Source organism: Leguminivora glycinivorella, chromosome 14 (genome assembly GCF_023078275.1).
Source record: "Leguminivora glycinivorella isolate SPB_JAAS2020 chromosome 14, LegGlyc_1.1, whole genome shotgun sequence".
NCBI lineage: Eukaryota > Metazoa > Arthropoda > Insecta > Lepidoptera > Tortricidae > Leguminivora > Leguminivora glycinivorella.
Genome location: NC_062984.1, coordinates 5372003 through 5384759, shown reverse-complemented (window position 1 = coordinate 5384759; position 12757 = coordinate 5372003). Strand labels below are relative to the sequence as shown.

Genomic DNA, 12757 nt, shown 5'->3' with positions numbered 1-12757 from the left:
TCTTATGTTTGTAGCAACTTGATTGGTGTCCCCACGTTTTAGAATAAACATGGACAGTGGGACAGTCCTAACGGGAACGGCTTGCGATGTATAATTTGTCGCTTGACAGCGTGGTCACTGCCACTGATCAGCTATTCTTTAAGGTTGCTTTGATGCTTAACTGGTTGTCTGTGGTGTGGGGTAATGACATGTACAGATTTACATGCAAATAGATTGCAGGTTGTCAATCAAAACTGGAGGCCGAAATAAGATGACCATAGTTAAAAAAAACGCTTAAAGTGTAACTTAAATATGTACATTTAAAAGGAGTCCCGGCCCCGGGACGTATCGTAGCACCAATCAGCCGATGTACAGTGAGCTGCAAAAGTGCATTGCGAATTTATCAATGAATTCATTCATAATTTCTCCATACGATTTCGCAGCTCACTATACAATCGTCATCTTGACTAGATACTCTTATTTGCAGCAATAAATATTTATAACAACCAGTCGAGTCGCTATGAAGACGATGCGATGTTTCCGTAGTTGAAAAGATGACCCTTTTTACTCAAAAAAAAAGCATTTGACCCAAATTATTGTAACCGAATGATTGTTTTTGTATCAGTTATGTTATGAATCAACTTCAATAGCAGAATAACTGCGTTCGGTCGCGCTCCACGCCTCGCTACTGCTGTCAATGCTTGCCGAGTTATAACTTCTAACAATTAGACTTGAATATCTGCACTTGCTCACACACTTTGTTCCAGATAGGAAAATTTCATTTTCAAAAGTTCGGAGGTAGGTACCTTTGTATGACTTTGCCGGATTTTGTCTACATACACGTACTGGACACCTGCAGTATACCTAATAATATATTATCACAAAATACTAGTCGCATGGCAAGGAAATGTAGGGACGTTGTGACCAGAAGTTGGGCGGACAGATTCACAATAAAGACTACACCCAACATTACAGGATAGTCACTATCAGCGTAGAAGCTTATACAATCATATACCGCCAGGCTCAAGATAGGACGACTTGAGGACGGGTGCGAAATGCGAATGCGAACTTGGGAGGAGTATCCTCTGTTTTCAGATTCTTCAGACTCTTCAGTTATCAGGATAATACAATATAGAAGTAGTAGTAGCTTCTAACATAAGGGGGAGGGATATGTAAGAGGTTTCATATACGGAATGAAACCTTTTACAGCATTTTGATGTTCGGTGACTGGCAGTCCCCGATTTGAATTTAGAATAATAAAAAAACGTAAAGGAGAACGAACACTTGACGGGGCATTCGAATAGAAGCAGCGATTGGGAGTAGTTGTTTGTGATTTAACTCCTTTGAAATAAAAATATATTTTGATAAAGAGCGTTTTAAATGTATTGATGCGTACTCAGAGATAGAAGTTTGAAGGAAACCCGCGTGTATATTAGGTATAGTTAGTTGTTATAAATACATAGTTATGCGTAATCGGAGCTCAAATATTACTAGTCTTACACCGTGTGCCTACTCAATAAGCGCTAGGAATGATATTATGTTTTTGTAGCGGTGGCGATGGGGTATCGCGTGTGGATAATTTGGCAAAAACGCGCGGCTTGGCACCGCTCTTTTAGAGGTGTCTGCTCTAAAATCAGTTTAGCCATTTGCAAAAAATTTATCGCGATGTGAGTTTTTTTATTAAAAAAAAAAATCGTAATTGCATCCTTATTTAATGGCCTGTTAAAGCTACTAACAGGTATTAAGTGAAAATCTCTATCTAGTAAGGTGTAACAAAACATTTGTATTCATAATTTGTACAAAGTAGTGTCTTGTTTGTTATTAATTTCATAAAAAGGTCAACTATTTAATTATAGTTAGGCTTCTCAGTTCTTCCCTTAGTCATCATTCTAAAGACATCCATTTGTTTTCATCATTGCTACAGTATCAAGTTTTGTAAATGATCAATAAAAATTACATATTCATTTGAGGTCGACATATTGGTACCAAATGGTACATATTTAAAAAAAAAACTATCTTTACGCACTTTTTTGAGGTTGTGGTTAACCTAACACCAAGCAAAACAAGGAAACAAATAGTTTTCGAGTTTTTCAATACGTACACCGTCGTCATCACCGCCATCGTCACATGCGTGAAAAATGGCTATTGTAGCTGTTATTGTAGACCCAGGCTTTCTAGCAGGGACACTAATGACCACGCAACTTTCTAGTACCGGCCCTTTATGGCGGGAAATTATTAGAATAAATTATTGTTTGCTTTCTACCTTTCCCTAGCTGCTCCGTGCAGCCCATTCATATGTATATACGAATAAAATAACAGCTGATTATGTAAAAGTATGGATATTAACTGGCGTTGGTTATCTTAATTAAGTTGGGAAATGCTGGTGTTTTGATGTCATAATCATAAACATCGAACTCGACTCGCGCCTCTAAACGAAGGGTTTTTAATACACATTAACATACATATTTACATATAATCACGCCATCCCATAAAAGGGGTAGGCAGAGCACATGAACTACTAAGTTTCAGTGCCATTCTTGGCAAAAAGGGGTTGAAAGAAACCACACAACACATTAATGTCATTATACAATAGGCAACCGCCAATAATAAATCTTTATTAGTAAGCAATCACACGTTTACAATTAAACACTGGCTATAAAAGTTAGTTATTTACTTATTGTGTGCTAAGCTGCCTAAGCTAAAGTAACGAGGAAATTCCTGAATGTCAGATTCAAATTATTCACGCATTTCTAAGATTATGACAATGCTAAAAATACACAACCAATAAGCTTTTTACTACTCTTAAAGAAATAAAATCTCAATGTATTCAGCTCGACAACCGAAATGATTGTCTTTGACACTATCAAGATAATTTATTGCAATGCGTCTCGAGCTCGAGTCGTGAAAGCAACGCGCGGCCGGCATACGATTGCGGTGCGGTTAACCTCCTAATCGCAAATGCGACTAACGCACCAGTCCTTCCTTTACAAACTGACCTTCCTCGTCTATCAGGATTATGTCTGTAGCGAAAAGCCTAACCTAAGTGCCTTTTGTCTTGCGTACCTATATCCTAATTTCTAGAAGTCTTACATTCTACAATAGAACAGCGTAAACTTTCTCGACCGCTTTGTAGAAACTAAATCCTGATATTTCTCCGCTTTGGAAAATTGCAAACTGTTTGGGTATTCAACAGGTGTGTATCCACATCTGGGATTGTCTCGACGTTGCCGGAATTGGATGAACTCTTTGTGGGTCGCTGGTGTTGAGTTGAGACCGATTTGGAAATGTGAACTTGACGGCGCGACGGTGAACGTGTTATGCGTTTCGATCGATTTGATTCACAGTTTAGTGCAACGACATTGTTGGCAAAGCATTTCACTTTAAGATGCTGACAAGAAACTCTAATAAGTATGACTTTCAGTGTAGAGATTGTAATAAAACTTGCATATAGGAGTGTAGGAGGAGGAGGGCATAGCGAATATTGCGCTTTGTGTGTTAGGGCACAGCACACCGGATATCATCTCGCTCGAATCTAGAGCAGAGCCCAACTGGGGAAGTACCTCCGCCTTACAGAAGACCGCAGCCAAATAGCACTAGACCCTACTAGTGTTGTGTTAAGTTGAGTAAGGCTGTCAGAGCTGAACGAGGGTGCGGTGTGCTGGTGACGGAAGGACCTACGGAAATAATTTGTTCCGTCTATTGTCCTTTGAGTCGTCGGCAACCCAATCCCTTCTTGGAAGTTGTACACTCCCTTTTGCTGTTTACTTAACACAGCAAAAGGGAGTGTACAAGTTTCTCATGGGTTGGCAACGCGCATGTGACACTTCTTGAGTTGCAGGCGTCCATAGGTTACGGTGACCACTTTCCATCAGGCGGACTGTATGCTTGTTTGCCACCGACGTAATATGAAGGAAAAAAAATTGGTTCATGTTGATTTCGGCGTGGTTACTTGATTACTTTGTTGCGGCTCGGCTAATTAAATAATTTTAAATTAACTTTTGCACTCCTAAATCGTATTTTAAGAAGAATTAAACGTTTAATTGCCTATAGCCTTAACAGAAAACTCAAATGTTTCTTGTAATCAAAATAATACTTAATAACCATACTTACCTAGAACCGACCAAGCAATAATGAAATAGAAGTAGATGGCATTGCCAATTCGGCCCGTCAGTGAATCATCGCGAAGTAACAGAGGTAAGACCGACCCGCCATTAGTTTGTGGGTCAGAGGTCGAAGGCCGGCTCGCCATCTATCTGCGTCTGGTTGATAAACTCATGTGATAACAAATATCGGTTCGAAATGTGCTTGATTGTGGCGCCGTTTTGGCTGTCTTTGATTACAAAAAGGTGTTGTACAGGTGGAATGTGTAGACCATATCTTAGGTACGTTTCCGTTGACTTCATATTCTTGCTGCGCGAGTTTGGATGGGAAGTAATGGAGATATTATTTTCTCTATTACGAGTAGATACAAGATAACCATCATCATACTCCTTGCATTATCCCGGAATTTGCCACATCCCGCACATAAGTCCCGAAAAACTCATTGGTACGAGCCGGGGATCGAACCCGCGACTTCCGGATTGAAAGTCGCACGCTCTTACCGCAAGGCCACCACTGCCACCAGCGCTTAATACAACATAACCATCTGAACGAAATAATAACGTAACTTTGCAATAAACCTAATGTACCTACATGTAAAGTAAAAGAAAGGCAATATAGTGCTTGTCGACGAAATACCCGGTAGTCGTCCAAGACGGAATGCAGTAGATAATCATCGGACTCAACACAAATATCAACGCGTAATTGACTTACTTGACTTAATGTTCTATGTCCCCTAGAAGGGGCAGAGGGCGTCCACAGTGCGTCGCCATCCCGAACGGTTTTGAGCTTCGCGCTTTTCTTCGCTCCAGGTCATCCCTATCGCCTTCGCTTCTGCAGTGATCGTCCACCGCCAGGACTGCTTAGGCCGGGCACGTTTTCGCTTTCCTTGGGGATTCCAGTCTGTATGACCAATCCAGTTCCATTTGCGGCGTTTGATCTTCTGGTCGATCGGAGTCTCAGCGTTCCCACAGATCTGTGTTGGAGATTTTCTTACGACGCATAATTGCGGAGAGAAAAGTGAAACGACATTCGGACATGGCAGGTGTGAAGTTATGACGATCTTACTTTTGACGAACTCCTAGTGAGAAACAGCATATTTGTACGTGAAAATTAAGCTAATTGTGGTAATGAAGTTTCACTGTCCAGTGATTTAAAGGTTCGATTGTAAAGAGTTGCATAAGTCGCATTGCTCAGAGATTTCTTGCGTTTTCACTTTCCATTACTATGTACTTTTCGTATTCATACTAAAAACAGATGTCAGTCGCTTTCGTAAAACTAAGTGTCTACGCCGAATCTTGGGATTCGTTGTCAAAGCAGACCCCAGGCTCCCATGAGCCGTTGCGAATGCCGAGATAACGCAAGGAGGACGATGACTAAAACCTCAGAGGATTTTTGAATTTCAGTAAGCGGGCATTTAAAGGTTTGTTATAAACTTATAAAACTTTATCTTGTTTTTCATTTGTTTTAAGTTCCCAACATTGCCATTGTGAAGAAATTATGTCGGGTTCAGTGATTTTAAATGCACGGTTAATATGTTGCATAACTATGTTATTAAGTATGACTGATAATCATCTTTATAATATAACATTTAAATAATGAATGCGAATTTCTATTGTCTACTTCAAATGTCAACAATGAAATATTACATTTTCGCATTCTCTAAGTACATAAACAAGTATAAATGTAGGCAATTGTTGAACAAGCAAAATGTTAGGTAAACTTTGACCTGACTAGGATTTTTGGTTTTAGTTTAGACAAATAAAAAAAAAAAGTCATTGACTGTAGTAGAGTGGTAACCATTGACTGGAGTAGTACATTGATTGTCTGTAAGTTTGATACTACCGACGGTGGCTCATATTTTATCTAATTCATAATGTACATACAATAAAACGGGAGCCTTATCCATACCAATATTATGAATGGGAAAGTGTGTGTGTCTGTTTGTTTGTCTTTCACGACAAAACGGAGCGACGAATCGACGTGATTTTTTAAGTGGAGATAGCTGAAGGGACGGAGAGTGACATAGGCTACTTTTTGTATCATTTTAACCCCCCACTTCCCTAAAATGGGGGGTGGACGTTTGTATGGAGCATTCCGCAATTTTCGAATTTAACGCGAGCGAGGCCGCGGGCAAAAGCTAGTAAATAATATCAAATAGGATCACTCGTGCGTCTGTCTGTCCTTTTATCTGTCAAAGCCCAGCCCATTACTTAGGACAATAACCTAACCACAAAATTAAAATTTTGAAAAAACCCCCGACCGCGACATAGTGGACCGATTTTCATGAAACATGGCTAAGAATACTCCCGACTAACTCAGCTTTCAGACAAAAAAAAACTAAATATAAATCGGTTCATCCGTTCGGGAGCTACGAGGCCACAGACAGACACACACACCGACAGACAGACAGACAGACACGTCAAACTTATAACACCCCTTCGTTTTTGCGTCGGGGGTTAAAAATATGGAACAGACGTCAATCTTCGCCAGGAATCGACCTATTTCTCGCGCATTCTTTAGCATAGTGCCACCATTACATAATCATTATCACACTCCTAGACGTGGCTTATCGATGCATTCCGCGTCTTTAGTAACTGATTATTAGTAAATATGGGTGATACGATAACTTTTCACACATTGCATATTGTTGCGACCTCTGGGGTAATAAGGCTGTATATAATGAGGCCGGGGCGCGGGGCTGGTCAGCATTCGGCCAAGATGGCTCCAACGGTACTACTGAACCTGCTATTGGCAGGATTACTTCAGGTAAGCATTTACCTACAATTTTTATGTGATAAATGGCTAAAATGACATGGGCAGATCCTTGACTCAACTTTTAGCATTTGCGTATTTATATAGATTTGTAATGTAAATTTTGTGTGATTGTAAAATATAATTATAATTTATACATTAGTCCGAACCGGAATCTTCACATTAGACCCGAAGGAACACTATAAAGGTTATATACTCTGCTTGCCAAGTTCTTAACAACCAAGGTAGTCAATAGTTGCTTTAATATCTTGAGCAAGTAGAACTGTCTTCTGCCTGCTCAAGTGCCGTCGTTTGCTCCCCAGCTGTCAGTCGCGCAGTACTACTCGTGCGGCTGCGCCCCCGCCCCCGCCCCTCCCCTCTACGCCCCCTGCGGCTGCGCGCCGCCGCCATGCCCCTGCGCTCCTCCGCCATGCGCGTGCCAACCGCCAGCACCAGCCCCGATCATGATTTCCACCCCTCCGCCGCCACCAATGTGCATCACTCCCCCCGCGCCTCCTCCGATCACCATCGAGATGCCCTGCCTTCCTCCGATAACTGTCACTCCTCCACCCCTGCCTCCTCTAACCATCACTCCCCCTCCTCCGCCGCCAGTCACGGTGACCCCTCCCTGCCCGCCCCCGCTCTTCCTGAACCCGACCCCGCTGCCGCCCTTGACGGTGAACCCGCCGGCGCCGCCGCTGATGTATATCGAGCCGCCGCCGCTCCCGCCTATGTTGGTGGAGATCCCTCTGCCGCCGCCGATCATGATTGAGCTGCCGGCGCCGCCCCCGATCATGATTCAGCCGCCCGCGATCCCGCCCGTGATGGTGCAGCCGCCGCCGCTGCCGCCGGTGCCCGTGCAACCGCCGTGCCCGCCGCCGGTCACGGTGCAGCCGCCGCCGCTGCCGGGCATGTGCCTGCAGCTGCCGCCTCCCGAGCCCCTGACGGTGCAGCCGCCGGCGCTGCCGCCGATGTGCGTGAACTTGCCGCAGCTCCCGCCGATGACCGTGCAGCCGCCGCCGCTGCCGCCCGTGACGGTGCAGCCGCCCGCGCCGGAGCCCATCTGCTTCCAAGTGCCGCCGCCGCCGCCGTTCTGCTTCCAGCCGCCGCCGCCCGCGCCGATCTGCGTGCAGCCGCCGGCGCCGGCGCCGATCTGCTTCCAGCCGCCGACGTCGCCGCCGGTGTGCATCGTGCCGGAGGCCGCGCCGCCGTGCGGCTGTGGCTGCCTCCCGCCGTGCGGCTGCGGCTGCCTGCCGCCGCTGTACGACCCTTGCCCGTGCCAGTACGGCTACGGCTCCCCATTCTACTTATAAATCTCCCGATTTCGGAAGATTTTTCGAAGTAGGAGGGCGATTTTTGAATCTTGCATACGGGATTTTGTCACTAAATTACCGGTTGAAAACGGCGACTTGCTTATTATTTTCAGTGACAATTTTCTGAATTCGAACGCGTGAGACTCAAAAATCGGCCCGTAGAAGCCACAATTTAGCTTTATGTTACTTTAGCCTACTTATTTGTACAAATAAGAAATATTTACTCTAAATAAAACTTTTTTATAAAAAAATAAATACAGTTGTTTACTTCCTAAAATAAACTAGATCTATAAGCGATAAAAACTGTTTCGCAATGAAAAAGGAAATGTTATATATCATTAAGCCGTTCTTAATTGCCTATTACGGGCCATTGACCTGATAACAGTCAAATCCAATCTACATAAAATGTATCATTTAATGTGGCATGATGGCATCTGAGGCATATTTGGCAGGCGGGACCCCTTGCTGGGTTCTATTTCAATATGACCAAGCCATCGCTTCTTGAATCATGTCTCATTTATACGGCTTTTTTATGTCGATTAGGATAGGTGTTAAATTAGTAGATAGGTCTGGTATGATATATGTATATATAATACAGTTTGATTGAATAATAGCTATTTTACATATTTACCTAATTCAATTGCAAACGTTTGATATTACGTGTACTTATTTGTGACAAATGACAATCAAATACTTACGACAATAAGTAGATTAGCTGTGTTGTGGCATGAAATGCTGATCGGCCATTGGCTTGTACTGTCATCACAGCCAATTTAGATTGCCTCCTAAAGATACCTCGTTATTCGCTGCAACACTACATCTTAAAAGATGCTGTGTCTATACAACTAGGGAACAAATCAAGCCAAGTCAATTTGCCAAGAACTGAAACCTGAGTAGTTTCATGTGCTCTGCCTACCCCTTCATGGGACACAGGCGTGATTGTATGTATGTATGTATGTTTATTGAATATTTTTGATTTGTTCTTTTTTTAAGTTGTATAATGGCAGCACCATCTCTCTCGCTATATCGTAATCCTGCAAAGAATTCATATAGGAGGTGCAAGCACTAATTGCTCGTCCTTAGAGTTGGTCAAAAGGCGCCTAGCCTTATCAGAGATAACATACACTAGAGAAATTTCGTCGGGTACCACGGCGGGCGTGTGGTCCAGCGGTAAAAACGTTAGCTGCGTAAGCTGAAGACCCGGGTTCGATTCCCGGCTCGTCCACCAGTGGGCATTGCCGTTTTTTTGGTGTATGATATATATTTCAATTTATAATGCTGTGTCTAATCAAGTGAGACTCGTTCACGCACTGCCAGTACAAGGAGTGTGATAACAGTGTGTTTTGTTCCAGCATGGCGGGGTCCGGGGGGACCGAGTGGGCGGAGGGCGCAGCGGTGTGGTTCCAGCCCCCCGGCGCGTCCGCGCCGCTCCCCGGCCAGCTGGTCGAGGTGCACCGAGCTGCGAGAGTGCTGCTCGTCAGCGCGGTCGTCAACTCACAGGTAACTAATGAGTCAGACACAGATAAAGCAGGACGGTGTTTCACCAACAGATGCTGCTTCCCTCGGCTTATCGTGGATAGCACCTGCCTGTCAGCATGATCGTCAACTTACGTAGTATGGGTTCTCGCCGCTTAGCAACGCTCTGGCCAGCTAGAGGAAGTGCAGCTCAAGCGCCAGGGGTTTCGGGAACACGGCTGTAGACACCTATAACAACAAACTTATCATCGTCTAACTGTAACCTTAATAACCATACAGTAACTTGATACGTTGACTATTAAAGCTCGGCCACACATGCGCGTTTTGAAAGCGTAGGCGGAGCGTCAGCGGAGCGTCAGCGGAGCGTCAGCGGAGCGCAATGATAATGATGAGCGGGAACTAACAAGCGCGGATTGCGAGCGGAATGCGCGCGGATTGCGAGCGGAACGCCAGCGTTCGTCCGGCGCACCGCTATCATTGCGCTCCGCTAACGCTACGTTATCAAAACGCTTTATGTGTGGCGGAGGCTTTTGGTAAACCCTTTCTTAGACAACTGAAGACAAAAGTTTAAAAATAACATTTCCATAATCGTGTTTAATTAAGCGCATAACAGACACCATTTCACCAAAAATCAAGAATTAACTTTATAGAGGTACACAATAGTCAGAAGAAACATTATTGGTTAAACTAGGCAATAAAATAAGTGTGTGTGAGTGTGTGTATGTGTTAGGGTAAATCACGTTCGTTGCGTGATGTGTTATGAAACGTGTTGTCAGTGGCTGTTCTCAATCACAAGCTATCGTAGATCGAACTGTGGGCGATGGGAAAGATAAATATTGTCGCTAACAATTGAATAAATATAATAGAGAACTAGAGAGCTGAGACGTGTTTTAATGGGTCAAACTGATGTAATGTTTACCCAAATGTACCCATATGGTGTGGCGTGGCACTGGCGCAGTGGCCAAGAAATGTATGTTTAATTTTAAATTTAAAGTAGCTTTTGAATTTTGTTGAATCCGTATTATTTATTGCAATGTTGACATGTACAAGTGCCCCTGTGGCCTACTTACTGAATAAATGTTTTTTTTTTTTAATTTATCATTATATTTCTTGAAATAATTGTCTGGCCTCATCAAAATTCAAGCGTGCCTAGACATATCAAGAAGAAATTAAATAAAATTTTAAAATGACATTTCAATAGTTACCAAATATATCAAATATCATTAGTTACCTAATGAATTATTATCTGACCGTGTATACGCGTAAAAACTATAAGTAGATAACAAAGCAGGATTCTGCGAATAACATACATACATAAAATCACGCCTGTATCCCATAAAGGGGTAGGCAGAACACATGAAAAAGCTTCAGTGCCACTCTTGGCAAATAAGGGGTTGAAAGAAAACTAAACTGTGACATTGCAGTGACAGGTTGCCAGCCTCTCACCTACGCCACAATTTAACCCATATCCCATAGTCGCCCTCTACGACACCCACGGCGAATAAATGCTTGAATATAGTTGAAATGAGTTAAGTTTTGTGGCATTCGAAAACTATTATGAAAACAAAAAAAGAAGCCTATTAAAAGTACCTATTAGGTGTCTGAGCGACTAGTTACGTACACTATAATTTTGATTCCAAATTGATTCCAAGTAATGTAACTATCATGAAATCAACAATTCCAACAATTTTGGTAAAGTAAAAGTGTTAACAGTTATAACACAAAATTGCAGTAAGTGTTAGTTTATCGGTCACGACACGAGTTGGACAGGTTATATAAACGTATCTAACTATCTACGAACCAAGAACCAACGTGTGCCTTTCGCGAGGCCGACGGCCGGGGTTGGCAACGCAGCATGACCGACGCAAGGTCGGGGCGACCGCTGCTATGTAACCTTTAATGCAGGATTATAGTAAAAGAAGAAGTGAAAATATCAGTTCGGCTGATTTGATTATGTATGGATAGGACGCTATTTACTCCATCCAGGCGCTCTAGCATACCTTGCGGTCTCGCGCGCGAGTCCATACACGTACATCTAGCGCGACTTCAAGTATAGATTCGCGCGCGAGAGCGCAAACTGTGCTAAACCGCCTGGAGACACAATTGAAGTACAAGTCACGTAAGCCATGCCCCTGTCCCTATGAGAACTATGAGATGACTGTCAAATGTTATAAACAAATGACGAGCGCCTAGCCTATGCAACGGTAGTCGGCGTCATGTATAAAGCCATTTACTGGCATGATTAGATTATCTGTGTGGTGTCAGTTCAGTGGTAGGTAGGTACTAGATACCAGTGACGGGCGTCGATACAACTCGATGCCCTAAAATTCTCCAGTATCTGTAGAAGTTCATACAAAACAGATCCCGAAAACCGCTCCGGCTTTATCAACGAAAATTTTCACGCCACGCCACTGCTAGATACCTTGAATCCATACTAATATTATAAATGGGAAAGTGTGTGTGTCTGTTTGTTTTTCCGTCTTTCACGGCAAAACGGAGCGACAGAGACGAATAGGAGATAGTTGAAGGGATGGACAGTGACATAGGCTACTTTTTGTCTCTTTCTAACGCGAGCGAAGCCGCGGGCAAAAACTATAGTGCTCTATAAGTCTTTATGAGTATTTCGTCACATCGCGTGTAATATTTATAAAAGGCTTCGAATGAGGAAACAATGCTAGCGATTATCATTAAATGCTACTCTTGAAGGTTTTTTTTTGCGGTTTCGACACGATTTCAGACACGATATTAGTATAACTTAGCTCTTGTATGTATGTAGTAACAGATGAGGAGATACAAGTTGTATCCTATCCATAATATCCACAATACACCGGCACCGCAATCGTACAAAAACAGGTACAATAGTGTTGTTGATTGCAGACGATGCTGAGATCGAGACATGCCATTTTTCGGCCTCGCACTATTAGCACAGTGTGATGAAAAGACTGACCTGGAGGTTAGCCATTTTAGCCAAGTAGCTATCGCATATCATATCCTTTCCTTTACTAATAAAGCCAATTGGTTATCCCTTTTCTCTACCTACGTTCATAATTCATAACAATCATAACATAAACGGTTTATCATTCTATTTTGGACATTTCGAAGTTCTACCAAATCATATTAGCATAAAAGGTCAGTTC

General features: G+C 43.0%; 2 protein-coding genes across 4 annotated transcripts in view; both read left to right on the top strand.

The window, feature by feature from the left end:
- The window catches only part of LOC125233703 (unconventional myosin-XV-like), a 124415-nt gene that overhangs the window by 32531 nt on the left and 79127 nt on the right, over positions 1-12757 (top strand). For all 3 annotated transcript variants that reach the window (XM_048139802.1, XM_048139801.1, XM_048139800.1), the window contains exon 2: positions 9497-9644. In XM_048139802.1, coding sequence (XP_047995759.1) covers positions 9498-9644 — 147 coding nt within the window. In that variant the 5' untranslated portion in view covers position 9497. The remainder of the gene's footprint in view (positions 1-9496; positions 9645-12757) is intronic.
- Positions 6784-8399, top strand: LOC125233704 (leucine-rich repeat extensin-like protein 3). The gene is made up of 3 exons (XM_048139804.1): positions 6784-6846; positions 7155-8176; positions 8307-8399. Exons 1-2 carry the CDS (start codon positions 6799-6801, stop codon positions 8142-8144), a joined length of 1038 nt encoding a protein of 345 aa, XP_047995761.1. The 5' UTR covers positions 6784-6798; the 3' UTR covers positions 8145-8176; positions 8307-8399.

Excerpts from the sequence above, each read along its gene's own strand:
- LOC125233704 (XM_048139804.1), top strand. The coding sequence starts at position 6,799 with ATGGCTCCAACGGTACTACTGAACCTGCTATTGGCAGGATTACTTCAG. Across the intron at positions 6,847-7,154 it reads TATTGGCAGGATTACTTCAG|CTGTCAGTCGCGCAGTACTA; the intron begins GTAAGCATTTAC and ends TTTGCTCCCCAG.